Source organism: Labrus bergylta, chromosome 3 (assembly GCF_963930695.1).
Source record: "Labrus bergylta chromosome 3, fLabBer1.1, whole genome shotgun sequence".
In the NCBI taxonomy this organism is placed as follows: Eukaryota; Metazoa; Chordata; class Actinopteri; order Labriformes; family Labridae; genus Labrus; species Labrus bergylta.
The window spans coordinates 17,864,535-17,877,572 of NC_089197.1; the positions used below are offsets into that span (position 1 = coordinate 17,864,535).

The 13,038-nt window shown below is 39.3% G+C and overlaps 2 protein-coding genes across 2 annotated transcripts; both read right to left on the bottom strand.

Annotated features, from left to right (window-relative positions):
* Positions 1-459: 459 nt before the first annotated feature.
* Positions 460-6,156, bottom strand: LOC109985532 (uncharacterized). Its single transcript, XM_065952853.1, has 7 exons — positions 6,028-6,156; positions 5,165-5,542; positions 4,862-4,979; positions 3,784-4,515; positions 2,172-2,332; positions 1,933-2,050; positions 460-1,121 (listed from the first exon to the last, which is right to left on the bottom strand). Exons 1-7 carry the CDS (start codon positions 6,139-6,141, stop codon positions 736-738), a joined length of 2,007 nt encoding a protein of 668 aa, XP_065808925.1. The 5' UTR covers positions 6,142-6,156; the 3' UTR covers positions 460-735.
* Positions 6,157-9,578: 3,422 nt separating this feature from the next.
* Positions 9,579-13,032, bottom strand: mettl21e (methyltransferase like 21e). Its single transcript, XM_029277750.2, has 5 exons — positions 12,605-13,032; positions 10,718-10,875; positions 10,493-10,610; positions 10,262-10,359; positions 9,579-10,111 (listed from the first exon to the last, which is right to left on the bottom strand). Exons 1-5 carry the CDS (start codon positions 12,648-12,650, stop codon positions 9,818-9,820), a joined length of 714 nt encoding a protein of 237 aa, XP_029133583.2. The 5' UTR covers positions 12,651-13,032; the 3' UTR covers positions 9,579-9,817.
* Positions 13,033-13,038: the final 6 nt, after the last annotated feature.

The following is a 13,038-nucleotide window of genomic DNA, read 5'->3' on the forward strand; positions in this document are numbered from 1 at the left end:
AAGGCCTCCTAAACATGACTTATATTATTTCAAAAATACACTACTGTTGTGTGAAAACTTGCTATTGTATTTGATAAAAAGGAGATGTACACTTAAATGTATATACTGCATTTGTACTTGTTTGTGGCTTTCTAAATCAATGCGATGTGGATGGGGTGTACAAACTGTGAATCCGTCCCATTTTAATAAACATAAAACTGTAATTTAATTCAGTCTCGGTTTCACATTCACACCTGAAACTAATTCACAAGTGTGCTTTGACATGACAATTGTTTTACCACAAAATCTTCTGTTACATTTTAACAAGTGGTGTCATTTTATTCAAGATTAAAATAAGAGGGATTGTTTTTTTTTTCTTCAAATACAACCCAGAGAATTCCCATTGACATACAACATATCTAAAAAGACAACAACTTAAAAAGGTTTCACATTATTATACAGAGGACATGCATTCACTGGTCAATCGTAACTTAATCCTGTTTTTATTATTCCCCGTGCTCATGAAATAAGAGGATAAGGGAGCAGAACAATTAACAGCACTTTTACCAAACAGCAAGTTTCTGGAAAACATAGAATCAGTGTCCAAATGGCAAGACCTAAAGAGAATACTAATATATAAAGAGACATAAAGACAACTTCATAAAACAATGAGATGATCAGTGTTAATAAAAGGATAACTAAACCAGTCTTCTAAACTAAGCAGGGCCTTTCAGTCTACTCACCTTTACCTGTCTCTCACGCTCTACATGTTGCCATGAATATTTTCATCTCTCCGTCCTCGGCCAGCAGTGTTGTGTAAAAAGCCTTTTTAAAGTTCTCAGTGAAGGTCAGATCAGTCTCAAACCTGACCTTGTTGGCCCAGATCAAAGTCGTTCCTGGTCTGCAGAAATGCTTCATGGTGACCAGGAGCTCGTCCAGGAAGTCGTGATGGTAGACCACGTCAGCCGCCAGCACGTAGTCATAGTGATACACAGATGAAGGGTGGGTACGGTCCAGGTCGTAGCCCCAGGACAGAACATCAACCTGGGGCATATGTCTGCAGCGCCCCCTGGTGTTCCTTATCACATTAGCCTGGAGGTTGCCCAACACATCAGGTAAGTCTGAAGCTGTGACTGAAGCTCCTAAGGGTGCAGAAAAATGATTTATGTCGTCGCCATAGCCACAGTTCTGACCAACTCCTACACTACTACCAAACCATCACACTGTCTGTAACACCTCTCTTCTCTATACAGAACTACAGGAGGATGTTGATGTTGAAGCTCATTGACATGTGGCCTGTACCTTCAGGCCTCTCCTCTGGTTCCTCCTCCAGTCTCCTGATCCATCTCCTTTGTTACGCCCTGTCCCTAAACCCCCAGTCAGCTCTTTCTTACCCCTTTCACATGCTGGAGTACTTGTTACTGAATCTAAGACAAATTTGCTATGCTAAAGTGTAAAGGGTTGAAAAAATGTGTACATAATTCATTTAAATGTGTTTTGTCTCAAGCTAAAAACAAAAGTTATTAAAAAGTTAAGAATGGATCACAAGATTTAAATAATTGCATAAATAAATGTTAAAAGTCATCTACAGCATACAATTTGAATTGCCCCTGGGGACAAATGAAGTTTTTTGAATTTAATTGAATACAATAAAAGTATGATGTAACTATAACAATAGCTAAAATACTTATAAGGTATACCATGAAATACTATTGAATTTGAAGATTTCTTTTCTGAGACAAATTCCTTTGTTGTTATGAACCAAAAGCAAGTGAAAAATTCAAAGACAGTTTCCTGAATTTATACACTGTGTAACATTACCAGATCATCTCAGCTTCTCTACACTCTATAAAGAGTTACCATTATGTACTTTGTTCTCTGTGTCACCGTGTGTGTATCAAAGTATTGTATTCATGTTAATATGTTGACTAAATTGAAGTGGAAACTGCTCACCCAGCAGACTGGCCACAATGGTTACCAGTCCTGTTCCTGCTCCCAGCTCTAGCACTTCCTTTCCCTTCAGGTTCACCAGCTCTCTCTGGTTGTCCAGGAAGGAGCACAGAGCCAACGCCTATGGACAAAGATGTCATAATGACCTCTTCCTGTGTCTTTTTTCTCTGTCAAAGTTTGAACCAAGTGAAGTGTTTGTAACCAGCTGATTTGTTTCATTGAAAATCTTCAGAGGTACTCACTGCTGGCCACATCACTGCTCCATAAGAGTCGATGGACTCCTGAATGAAAATGTCCTGCCCGACATAATGGTAGATATCTTTATTAAGTCTGTAGTTTATGCTGGGGATCCAGGATAGTGGTGTTGCCTGCTGCAGAGCTGTTGTTTTTATGTTTGCATGTCCTGTAGAGAGAGCATGGATCAAACCTTTAACAGGGGAGCATCAAAGACAGACATATACACTGCACACTTAAAGCCACAACATAGACATTAAACATGAGTTCAAAAGCAATCTGACAAGCACAGGATGTAACATCATTGTGTATGTCAACCAGCTTATCCTACTCTGATGGGGGAAGAGAATGAGTAGCTGCACTGCATCCTAATAAGTTCAGACACTCTACACCAGAAGATGATTAAATTAGCCACCTGGTTTCACTGAGAGCAGCTCATAATTTTTGGCCTCTCCACATTTGGCTTCATCGCATGTGGGTCACATAACAAAAGTAATTCTTGCCTCTCGGCTTGCCAGACATGAAAGACCCAAAGATGCTTTTCCATTTTAGAGTGAGCTGCTAAAACACGTGTACTCTAGATGTGAGACTAATGGCATAAAAAAAAAAAAAAGACGTAAAAAAAACATGAGCTCTTACCATTTGCATGTTTATGTATGGTTTCTTTAACACATAAGGCATGAAAACATGTTGCATATTAAAGTTTTGAATTCCCCAAATATACTTCTTCAGCAGGTAACTTTCAGCCTTTCTACCCCAGGAACTTTCCCCCTCAGACTAGGAGCATTTGGAGTACTTGTGTGAATTTCCACTGCAGGGATCAGGGTACTGATTCAGTTCTGGGGACATAATAGTAAGTTGCTGATTTGGGGTTCTCATTGTTCATTGCATTTCATTTTAATATGTCTTCAGGTTGCACCAAAAATGACCAGGAAAAACTTTCATCCCTTTTCTATAAATCAGCAAACAGCTTTCCCTAATCTTTGCTGGTCTTGATTGGAAAGTAGATGTTAAAGCTCCTTTTAAAAGAAGTTCCTGGGACTAAAAGTTTCTGATACTTTTAATGGAAATGCAACTATAGTGGTGCCAGACAATCCAGTTAGTTTTTGTTTAATCTGGGCCGGTTGAGATACCTGTCATCTTTTTATGTGAATCTGGATGCGTGGATTTTAGTGGCGGTAACAGTGATTACATGTTACATGTCACTGGTTGACAGAAATGCTATAGACTAAATGAAGCTACATAGCAGTTGCGCTTTCACCTAGGCCTACAAGCTAACACCAGGATGCTAACGTTCGTCACAGTGATCATGCTAACAGAATAAACCAAGTGATTGCAGTTCTTTCAGGGGGATATGAATGTCTTTACATCCTTTTATGACAATTTTAGTTGAGACAGAGCAACAAATTTGAACCGCTTTGTGATGCTGCCATCAAAACATATTTCAGCATTAAAACTTTTTGATACTGATATTGAGGTGACAAAAGTTGCATAAATGTAATTTATCTGCAGTTGTATCAATTAAACAGAAGGAAATGAAATGATAGTGATGTCTCACTCCTGTGATGAGTAAATACTTTCACATGTGTGTATTTTTCAAAGGTTGTAGAGATGACTCACCAGGTCCGTCTTCATCTCTGGCTGAGTAAGAACTTGTACCATTGATTTCTGGTTGATCCTTGTCATGCTCTATAAAGCTGTCATCTTTGAGGACCGTTATCTCCTTTATCCCTTCATCATCTTCTTCTTCCTCTTCTTTTTCTTCTTCTTTTTCTTCTTCTTTTTCACCAGACTCATGCTTGTTTTCCTCATTATTGTCCCCTCCTTTAGGCCGTGAAAAATGAAGTTCTTGTCCTTTACATTTCTCTGTATTTCCATTGCGTGGCTCTGCATCATCCTCAGCCTCCCCTCTCTTTACTTCCTCTGTCTCACTAAGCAGATCTTGGGTTTCTATCCCAACACCGCCTTCTCCTCTACATGTTGCCATGAATATCTTCATCTCTCCGTCCTCGGCCAGCAGTGTTGTGTTAAAGGCCTTTTTAAAGTTCTCAGTGAAGGTCAGATCAGTCTCAAACCTGACCTTGTTGGACCAGATCAAAGTTGTTCCTGGTCTGCAGAAATGCTTCATGGTGACCAGGAGCTCGTCCAGGAAGTCGTGGTGGTAAACCACGTCAGCTGCCAGCACGTAGTCATAGTGATACACAGATGAAGGGTAGGTGTGCATCAGGTCGTAGCCCCAGGAAAGAGCTGCCACCTGGGGAGTGTGTCTGCAGTAGCCCCTGGTGTTCCTGTTCAGGTTCACTCTCAAATTGTTCAGGACCTCTGGAAGGTCTGTGGCTGTCACCCAGGCACCTTGACAACAAAAGAAATCACTAAACCTTTCAAGTCTTTTTAAGAGTCCCCCCCCCCCTCTTTCAGGCTACAGAAAGATTTTCTACATCAACAGCCTATCCAAAAGCTACCGAAAAGCAAACAGTCAATACATTTAAACCATGCCACCAGATAATGCTGACCCTGTAGCAAGCTTATGAAACCTGCACAAACTGTCCCATGTTGTCTAAGTTATATTTCTCTCCATTTATTTTCGGTCCTCTTAAAATAGATGTGTACTCTTGAGGTAGGTGCTGCTTCGTCTCTTGTTTGACTCATCCCCTGTAACGTCCTAAGAGGGAAATGAAGTTGTATTTTCACCTCTTACCTAGAAGTGTTGCTACAATTGACACAAGGCCGGTTCCCGCCCCAATTTCCAGGACTGCCTTGTCAGTGAGGCTGATCTGTTCACGATTAGTGTCCAAGTAGTGACAGAGAGTCAGAGCCTGAGGGGAATAAATAACACAGAAATATAAGTAAGATTGCAAATTAATAATCAGGCTTCTTGGCTCAGAACCACACTGTGACTTGTGATTGCATCATTAATCATATAGAATAAGTATGACTTGTTTGATGCTGCACAAAGGTACTGCATATCATATTAGAAAACTCAATAAAAGCCATTACTTACAGCTGGCCATATCATGCCTGCGAAGGAGTCAAGACCCTCTTCAATGACGATCTTCTGCCCGACATAAGAGTACACCTCTCTACCCACTTTGCAGTAGAAACACGGAGCCCAGGCGGGTTTCTGATGCTTCTGGATGGCTGATTCATCTAGATCACTGTGGTCTGAATTAACATTAGGTCCCTCACCTTTTGTTTTTAATGGCATCTTACCCTTTTCCTCTTCTTTATCTTCTTCATCCTTGTCTTCTATGTCCTCTTCTACCTCTTCACATTCCTCCTCCTCCTCCTCCTCCTCCTCCTCACATTCCTCTTTGATTCTAACAGAACTGATTTCCTCCACATTGTATGAGGACAAAGTAGCCATATAAATCCCTTTGTTCTGGGAAGAGATAGATATTTATTTGTACAGAGCTTAAATTAAACTTTTTTTTAATGTAATTATATATATGTTTTTCATGTTTTTGATATAATACATAGAACAATATTGAAAAAAAGTTCATTTGAAATAGATGAGAGGGTATACAACCGTATTGGCAAGATTATCAAATTATCTGTTTTTTGTCTTTTTTAGTCTAATTTTGCCATGTTTATATCAGAATCTTAATCATAATATTCAATTTCTTGTAATTCTCACAGCTGTCAAGTCAAAACAAAACTAGGGGAAACAAACCCCTCCAGTATGATCTTTACAAACAGACTTAATTAACAGTTTTCTTATTTTAAAAAGAGTATCTAACATGGAAGACATGTAAAGTAATCTTATTTTTGTTTAAAGACTTCTATCAAAATGTAGTTATACCACACGTTTTTCAGAACCAATGGAAACCACACATCTAAATAACTTAAATGTAACTATTGACCTACCTGCTGCTGCGTTGATCTGCAGTAAAAGACCTGAGAGGCGATTGCACATGCATCTGGAGACCTGAGAGCTAGGTTATAGAGACACAGCATCCTGCAGGACACACCCATCACCATCACAAGGTCATGAGGGTATTTTTAGAGCCATGCCCAGGAGAAATAAACACAAGTAAGATACGAGAGCAGGGGTGCACGCATGTATGGACGCAACCCGACACTGACGAAGATGACTCAGTGGGTGAGCCAAAAGGAAAAGGAGAATGACGGGAATGTATTGATACAAACATATCCTTGCCTCCAATGTCCTGAAAAGACTTTCCCAAAGCTTCCACGGTCTGTATCCTCATAATTTATTTAGTATAATTGTATGTCAATACTCAATCATTTGTGCAATAACTCCACTGAGTTATTCGTTCTTCTGTGATGAAATAGTTGTTTTTATTTTTGGGATTTTTGGTTCAAATCAGCCCAGAGATTGCACACCAGGCTGGCAATGCATTGGCTTCACTCAGTCTACAAATAGCAACAGAGACACACACAGAAGGGACGCAAACTCTGATGAAAACCAGACCAATACATGTTTGTGTTTGTCTCTGAAGCATCTGAGTTTAAAATTTCAAATCCTGCAAAAGTTATTCTCATTTATTTAATGATGTTGAATAAATGAGAATAACTTTTGCTGTCACTTCTGCTGCAATATTTGTCAGACAATATCGATAACCAAGGATTTTGTTTATCATGCAAAGGTCTATGTTTATTTCTCACACACATAGTCTGGAATGTGTCCATGTCTTGCTTGCTTGCTTGCATTTCCTGCAGTGGCCTCAATTGCTTCAGCAGAGACGTTACAGGATCAGGCTGGATTGCAATCCAAATGCATCATCGCCATGAGAGGAGAACTGGGTGTCCGTCGCATTAACCTCAATAAGACCTCCCTTGGTTACCTTTTACAACCTAAGACCATGCAGTATCACCATCAAGTTTTCAGTGGCGTCAATTTAAATCCACTTAACATCCCAACAGTTGAAATCCATCCAACACCTTGGCACGGTTTCAAGAGTTCACAGGGAGAGTGTAGTGTAAATCTACAACTTATTTATTTTTACTTTTACTTTTTTGTACTTTTCGACTCTTTTTTTTTCTTATAATGCTGTTCTATTTTATATATAATTTTAACTTTTTTTGTAGAAGCTGACTCAGGGAGAAACGCACAAGAATTCCAATGTACCTGTACTGTCCTGTACCTGTGCAAATGGCAATAAACATCTATTCTATTATATTCTAGCATGAGGTCATCGTCCTACTGTGTTGATGTGGAGCTCTGTTTGGAGAGAGTTTAAAAGCTTGATGACAAGCAGTTCCTGTCAGTCAGTAAGTTTGTTATAAGATACTGTTGAAAGATAAACCATTTATTTATCTAAGGCCACACAGTTGTTGAGCATGTGTTTATCTTGACGAAGCCAAGCGGCACATGACCTTTATAAAATAAGGACAGAAATCTGGAATCATATCTTAGATATCAGATTGAATAGGTCTTAGTGATAGATGGCCTCTCTCAATCAGGCTTTCCAACATATTAAAGTTAACTGGTGGGTTTCCAAAACATTCTAAATTTGTTTGACACATTGGTGTTCATGTCACTCAATCAGTAAAAACAGCCCAATATAAATGTTGTCATTAATTTGACCATCTTAAGGGGTTTCAAAGGCTGAACATGTCCTAGGGATTTCTATTAAAATAAAAAATGTTTGCTGCAAAAACTAATTAATTTGTTGTATTTTGTAGTGCTGATCTTTATGACAATTTTTAAATGTAAAGTCAAAATGCTTTGTTCATAGCAGATGGGATGGGGATGGACTTGATTGAGACCAATCATTTTCTGCTGTACTATTGGTTTATATGATATGATCAAAACGGATGTTCCATTATATTTGTGTTATTCAGCGTCATCTGTTTGTCCCATCATGCAAGGGTGATTAAAAAAGTCATAATATTAAAAAGTAATTAAATATTCTTATAAAATTACAAATTAACAATGTTGTGCTTTTATTATGTTCACAAGTAAATGTAATTACCAGTAATAAAGATGAGACTTTTCATTTTTAGGCTTCTTAAAACAAATGTCACTGAAAACAATAATAGAAGTTTATCCTGGCGATGCAAAGGATGTAATGTACAAGTTGTTCAAATGTTTTTCTGTGTCCACACAGGGACAGTTTAAACATTATCCAGTGCCCTTATAATCATATTTTGAGATATGTTTAATCCTCCTCCTTAATTTGGGTCCATTGTTCACTCTCTTTTCACTCCTTAATAATAGTACATGGTTCTAGTAGTAGAAGTTGGTCTGGTAGCTGGAGAGGTGCCAGATCGCCTCCTGAGCACTGCCGAGGTGCCCTTGAGCGAGGGCCACCACCAGCTCAGCAGCACCTACTAGGGGTGGCTCCGTCACCCTGACATCCCTCCATTAGTGCAACATCCTGTTTGTGCATGTGTGTGTATTTCAGCCTATTTATGTGTTGCATGACTACAGAGTGTAAAAACAGAATTTCCCCTCGCGGGATCAATAAAAGTAAATCTTAATCTTAATCTTAATAACAAACTTGCAACCGTAAAGCTGTAGGTGATGAGCTGATTGAATGTAACACAAAGTTTGAGTGATAGCCTACGAAGAAGGTCATGCTTATTGAGCTGTTTGTTTGTCAGCTAGAAAAGACCACTGGCCAGCTTTTCCTGGAACTTGAATATAGCGTGTAACAAATGAAAGTGGTTCCATCATATCTACATGAAGTGGAAGACTGGGCTATGGAGCTTTCATGGCAGCTTGACTCTCTGAGTGGTCCTCACTCCAGGTTCATCTCTACATCTTTCACGTTTCACTATTTTCAAGTGTCAGGCATGAACTCTTTAAGGACATTTCAACCCTTGCTGCCAGGCGTAGCTCTAAAAATAACACTTAGCGATGCTGCCTACATTTGAGGCATCCTTTCAATAATGTTTGAGATACTAAAACAAATATAGAATTTGCTTCTCCTGTCGTTGTGGAAAGAGGCACTTAGCAGTTAAAAAACAGGTCATATTGTCCATCCATGTTGGGTCACACAGCAGTACACCTCCTGATGTAAAACCAAAACATCTCAGATGTCATCTGGAAAAATGCAGAGATATGTTTGCCAGTATCATCATTGCTTTGAGCTGGACCCAAAAAACACAGTCACAAAAACTTGAGTAACTTAAGGGACTGAAAGTGATCATCTCAAGATATTCTTTACCTATGTGACCCAAATCGGCAAAAACCTTTCCATAAATACATAATTCTCACTTACTAAACACACGCAGTGTTTCCATATATTCCACTGTTGCACTTTATTGAAGTATTAAACGGCATCAAAAGCAAAAGTTCTGACTTCAATCTGGCTTCACAGCTTTTGCTAACATTTGAAAGGTTAAATTCCATTTTAATTTAGGAAGTTATGTGTGCTGTGAAAAGATTTTGAATGAATGAATTGTTTTGACACTGAATAATTACTGGTATAAAAAAAACATGTAAAACATTTCAAAGTCAAAACACACTCATATTTTAATGTCTTTCATAAAGCTTCAAGGTAGAATTTGTACATGAGGTCCATGAAAACATATTTCAGAATAAATAAATAAACTCCATCAGGTATCAGACATGACAAACAAACAAACAAACAAACAAACAAACACACATACACACACACACACACACACACACACACACAAGCAAGTGAAACAGTTCAGCCTGCAGCCTCTCTTTGGTCCTTTGTCCTCAGCCCTTCCTCCAGGCTCGGTACAGTTTGATACTCAGACTCGGAAGGTCGTACAGCATCTCCAGGTGGAAGCGTTGCTGAAAGCGATCCACAAAACTGTTCTCTGGGTCCAGGCGAAAGCGCATGGCCCACAGGATCTGTGTGTTATCCTGACACAGGTGGTCAAAGGTGTCCATCAGCTCATCCAGGAACGGATGAGCATACACCACGTCAGCTGCCAGGATGTAGTCGAAAGAGTGTGTGGCATGAGGTAAACGCTGCTCCACCTCCTGACCCCAGATCAGCTCAGTGACCTGGAAACAGATGATTTAGGATTAATTCACACAGTATCAAACCAATCATTTTCATAAATTATTTCTAAGTTTTTTTAGTAAAGGAAAAGTCCACTTATGCACACTCTCGCTGGGTAAATACTTCAGTTGTTTATATCTGAACAAACTTACCAGTGGGATGTATTTGCATCTACCCTTGGTGTTGCGCAAGACATTGTACTGGAGGTTCCCCAACACATCAGGAAGGTCAGTGGAGGTAACCTTAGCACCTGCAGAGAGACAGTGCAGGAAAGTATTGGAAGGTATGACATACAAACAGCAACAGAAACAAAAAGGGATTCAAAATAACAGAAAATAGGTCCAAAATATAAAAAACAATTCATGATTGTCGCATTTCCATACCTAACAGGCTGGCTACGATGGTGACCAGCCCAGTTCCAGCTCCCAGTTCAATCACGTTCTTGTCTGTTAGGTTGTAATTGTCTCGGTTGGTCTCTAAGAAATGACACAGCACCATCGCCTGTTAGAAGAGAAGACTTTAGATTTTAGTTCACTGGCAGCGCTGAAAACAAGGACTGGGAATGAAAACATAAAAATGTTGTGATAATGCACAACTGTTGGGTGTACCGAGGGCCAGAGCACAGCACCGTAAAGGTCTGTGGACTCTTTGATCCTGATCTGCTGATCATTAAACATGTATCCCTCCCAGGCCTCCGCGGCGATCAGAGAGGGGTGGAAACATCGAGCCATTATGGCTTTGGATAGTTCTGCATCTACAGCAGCACCTGCAATGACAACCACTGGAGATATGGTTATTGTAAAAAAAACAACATATTAATACAGAGCTTAAAAGGTTGATATTGCGTAATTAGATGACATGTATCTTTAATTAATGTAATAAATTGCAACTTTTCTAATCCTAAAAATTCTCAAACAGCTTCAGATTGAAAAGCTAAATGAACTGTTTTAAAATCTCTTCCGTGTCCACCTCGATTGGTTGTCCATTAGGGTCATTGATCTCGATGTCTTTCTCTTTTTTTGTTGTGTTTTTTTATGTCAGTCCTTTGCAATACGGGTAATGTTTAATCTCTTTCATTTGTGGTTTTCATTGGTATGTGATTTGCTGTTTACATATGATATATTTGTTATAATTATTTTTATTTATTTTGTACTACTGCCGAGACATCTCATCTTACTACACGTACGGTATCGTACCATAAAGTGCCGTACTGTACCGTATCGTATCGTACTGAATCTTACCGTATCGTACCTTATCGTATTGAACCGTATGGTACAGATTCTTTGGTAGTGTAACTTCAACAAAAAATGCACATCCAACCTTAAATATTTGTTTTACCTCCACTTGTGTTACATGACAGAGTATGCAACTAACAATTACATCCATTCAAACTGAAACGCTCTCATCATAGATTTGCTATCATATACAACACAAATCACGCTCAGAAGTTGCTATTTTGCCTGACACTGACAATACAAATTATTTGATTTAGTGACCGGACTATACAAGTGGATCATGCACCATTCTCCCGCAAGGGGAAACAGTGGTCCCAAATAGAACCAGTCCAAACACAAAAGAGTTGACTGAAACACACTTCATTTCTTATTAGTTTAATTAGTTAAAGCAAAAATGCATAGGAAATAGTTCACATCGAAGACTTTAGGTGGACTTAAATAACAGGGACATTGGAACCAACTGAAATGGTTGATTGCAGAGGAGTGAAAGCATTAAGATCATTGAAGCAATCTTATGAATTATGAATGAATTATGAATACAAGAAAATGTGTTTGTCTAAATGCTCTAAAAGTAGTTTGATTATCTACTAACCCTAGGAGCTGCAGTCTCAAAAAAAAATGAAAGAAAGTCTGTAAACAACAGCATAATAAGACCGCAGGGCTCCAGTGCCATAGCAATTGTTGTTTTGTATTCATTTTGGTCGCCTCTGCAGAACACCTAAACCTCATCATTGAAAAAAAAGAATTCAATCAAATTGATGAGTATTCATGCTGTGTTTCCCTCAATCTGACATGACAGGCAGCTTTGGATTCTCCGCTCTATAAATGAAACATATTAAGGCTCATAAAGCACATCTAATCTGTTTGTTACACTGTGCCAGAGTGTTTTCTGTCCCCAGCTATGCATCAGGGTCGACACATAACTTCAGTTATGTAAGGCTGCTTTAGAAGCGAGGTCAGGGGAGCCCACAGAGCCATAATGCCAAAGTTTGAGGCAGGCCAAGGAGAGCTTGATTTATTGCTTTTGTGTGTATAAATATCTTTGTAACGTTAACAGGCAGAGATACAAATGTTTGTTGAGAATAATTTTATGCAAGCGGTGACTTCAGTGTCACACTAAATGGTCTGCAGGGTTTTACATCTGCATACCTTCCCACAAATATTTGCCAAAAACTTAAGCCTGTTGGGATTTTTTTTTGCGTGAAGGCAATGAATAATTATTGCAGCAGAAATAAAAAAAGCTTCACTCTAAATTCTCACCTTCCTCTTTGGTGTCCTTAGTTGCCTTGGCCTGTGAAGACTCCATGTCTGAAGGAGTCCAAGTAGGAGGGCAAAAACGCCCAACAAGGAAACCAATCTTAAGCAGTCTAATGCTGTTCCTGCTTTCTTGGATTTAGGTCAGGATCTCCTGCAGGACTCTAGTGGTCACCTTCTCTGCTCTTAAATTACACACAAATACAATGTTTCCAAACTTCTTGTCCCAACACCCCTCCAACTCCACGAACCTCAACTCCACCCTGCACGTCTTACTCTCGCTGGGCATGCTTGGACTCCTCTCTCCCATGCAGTTACAAAGTGACAAACAGCAACAGGTGCTCCGTCTCTCTGCTGAACTGGAGCTGGGGAGTGAAGCTGAGGAGATGCATTTCCTGAATTTAACCAACAACTTAAAATAGACCTATGTAGGTGTTATA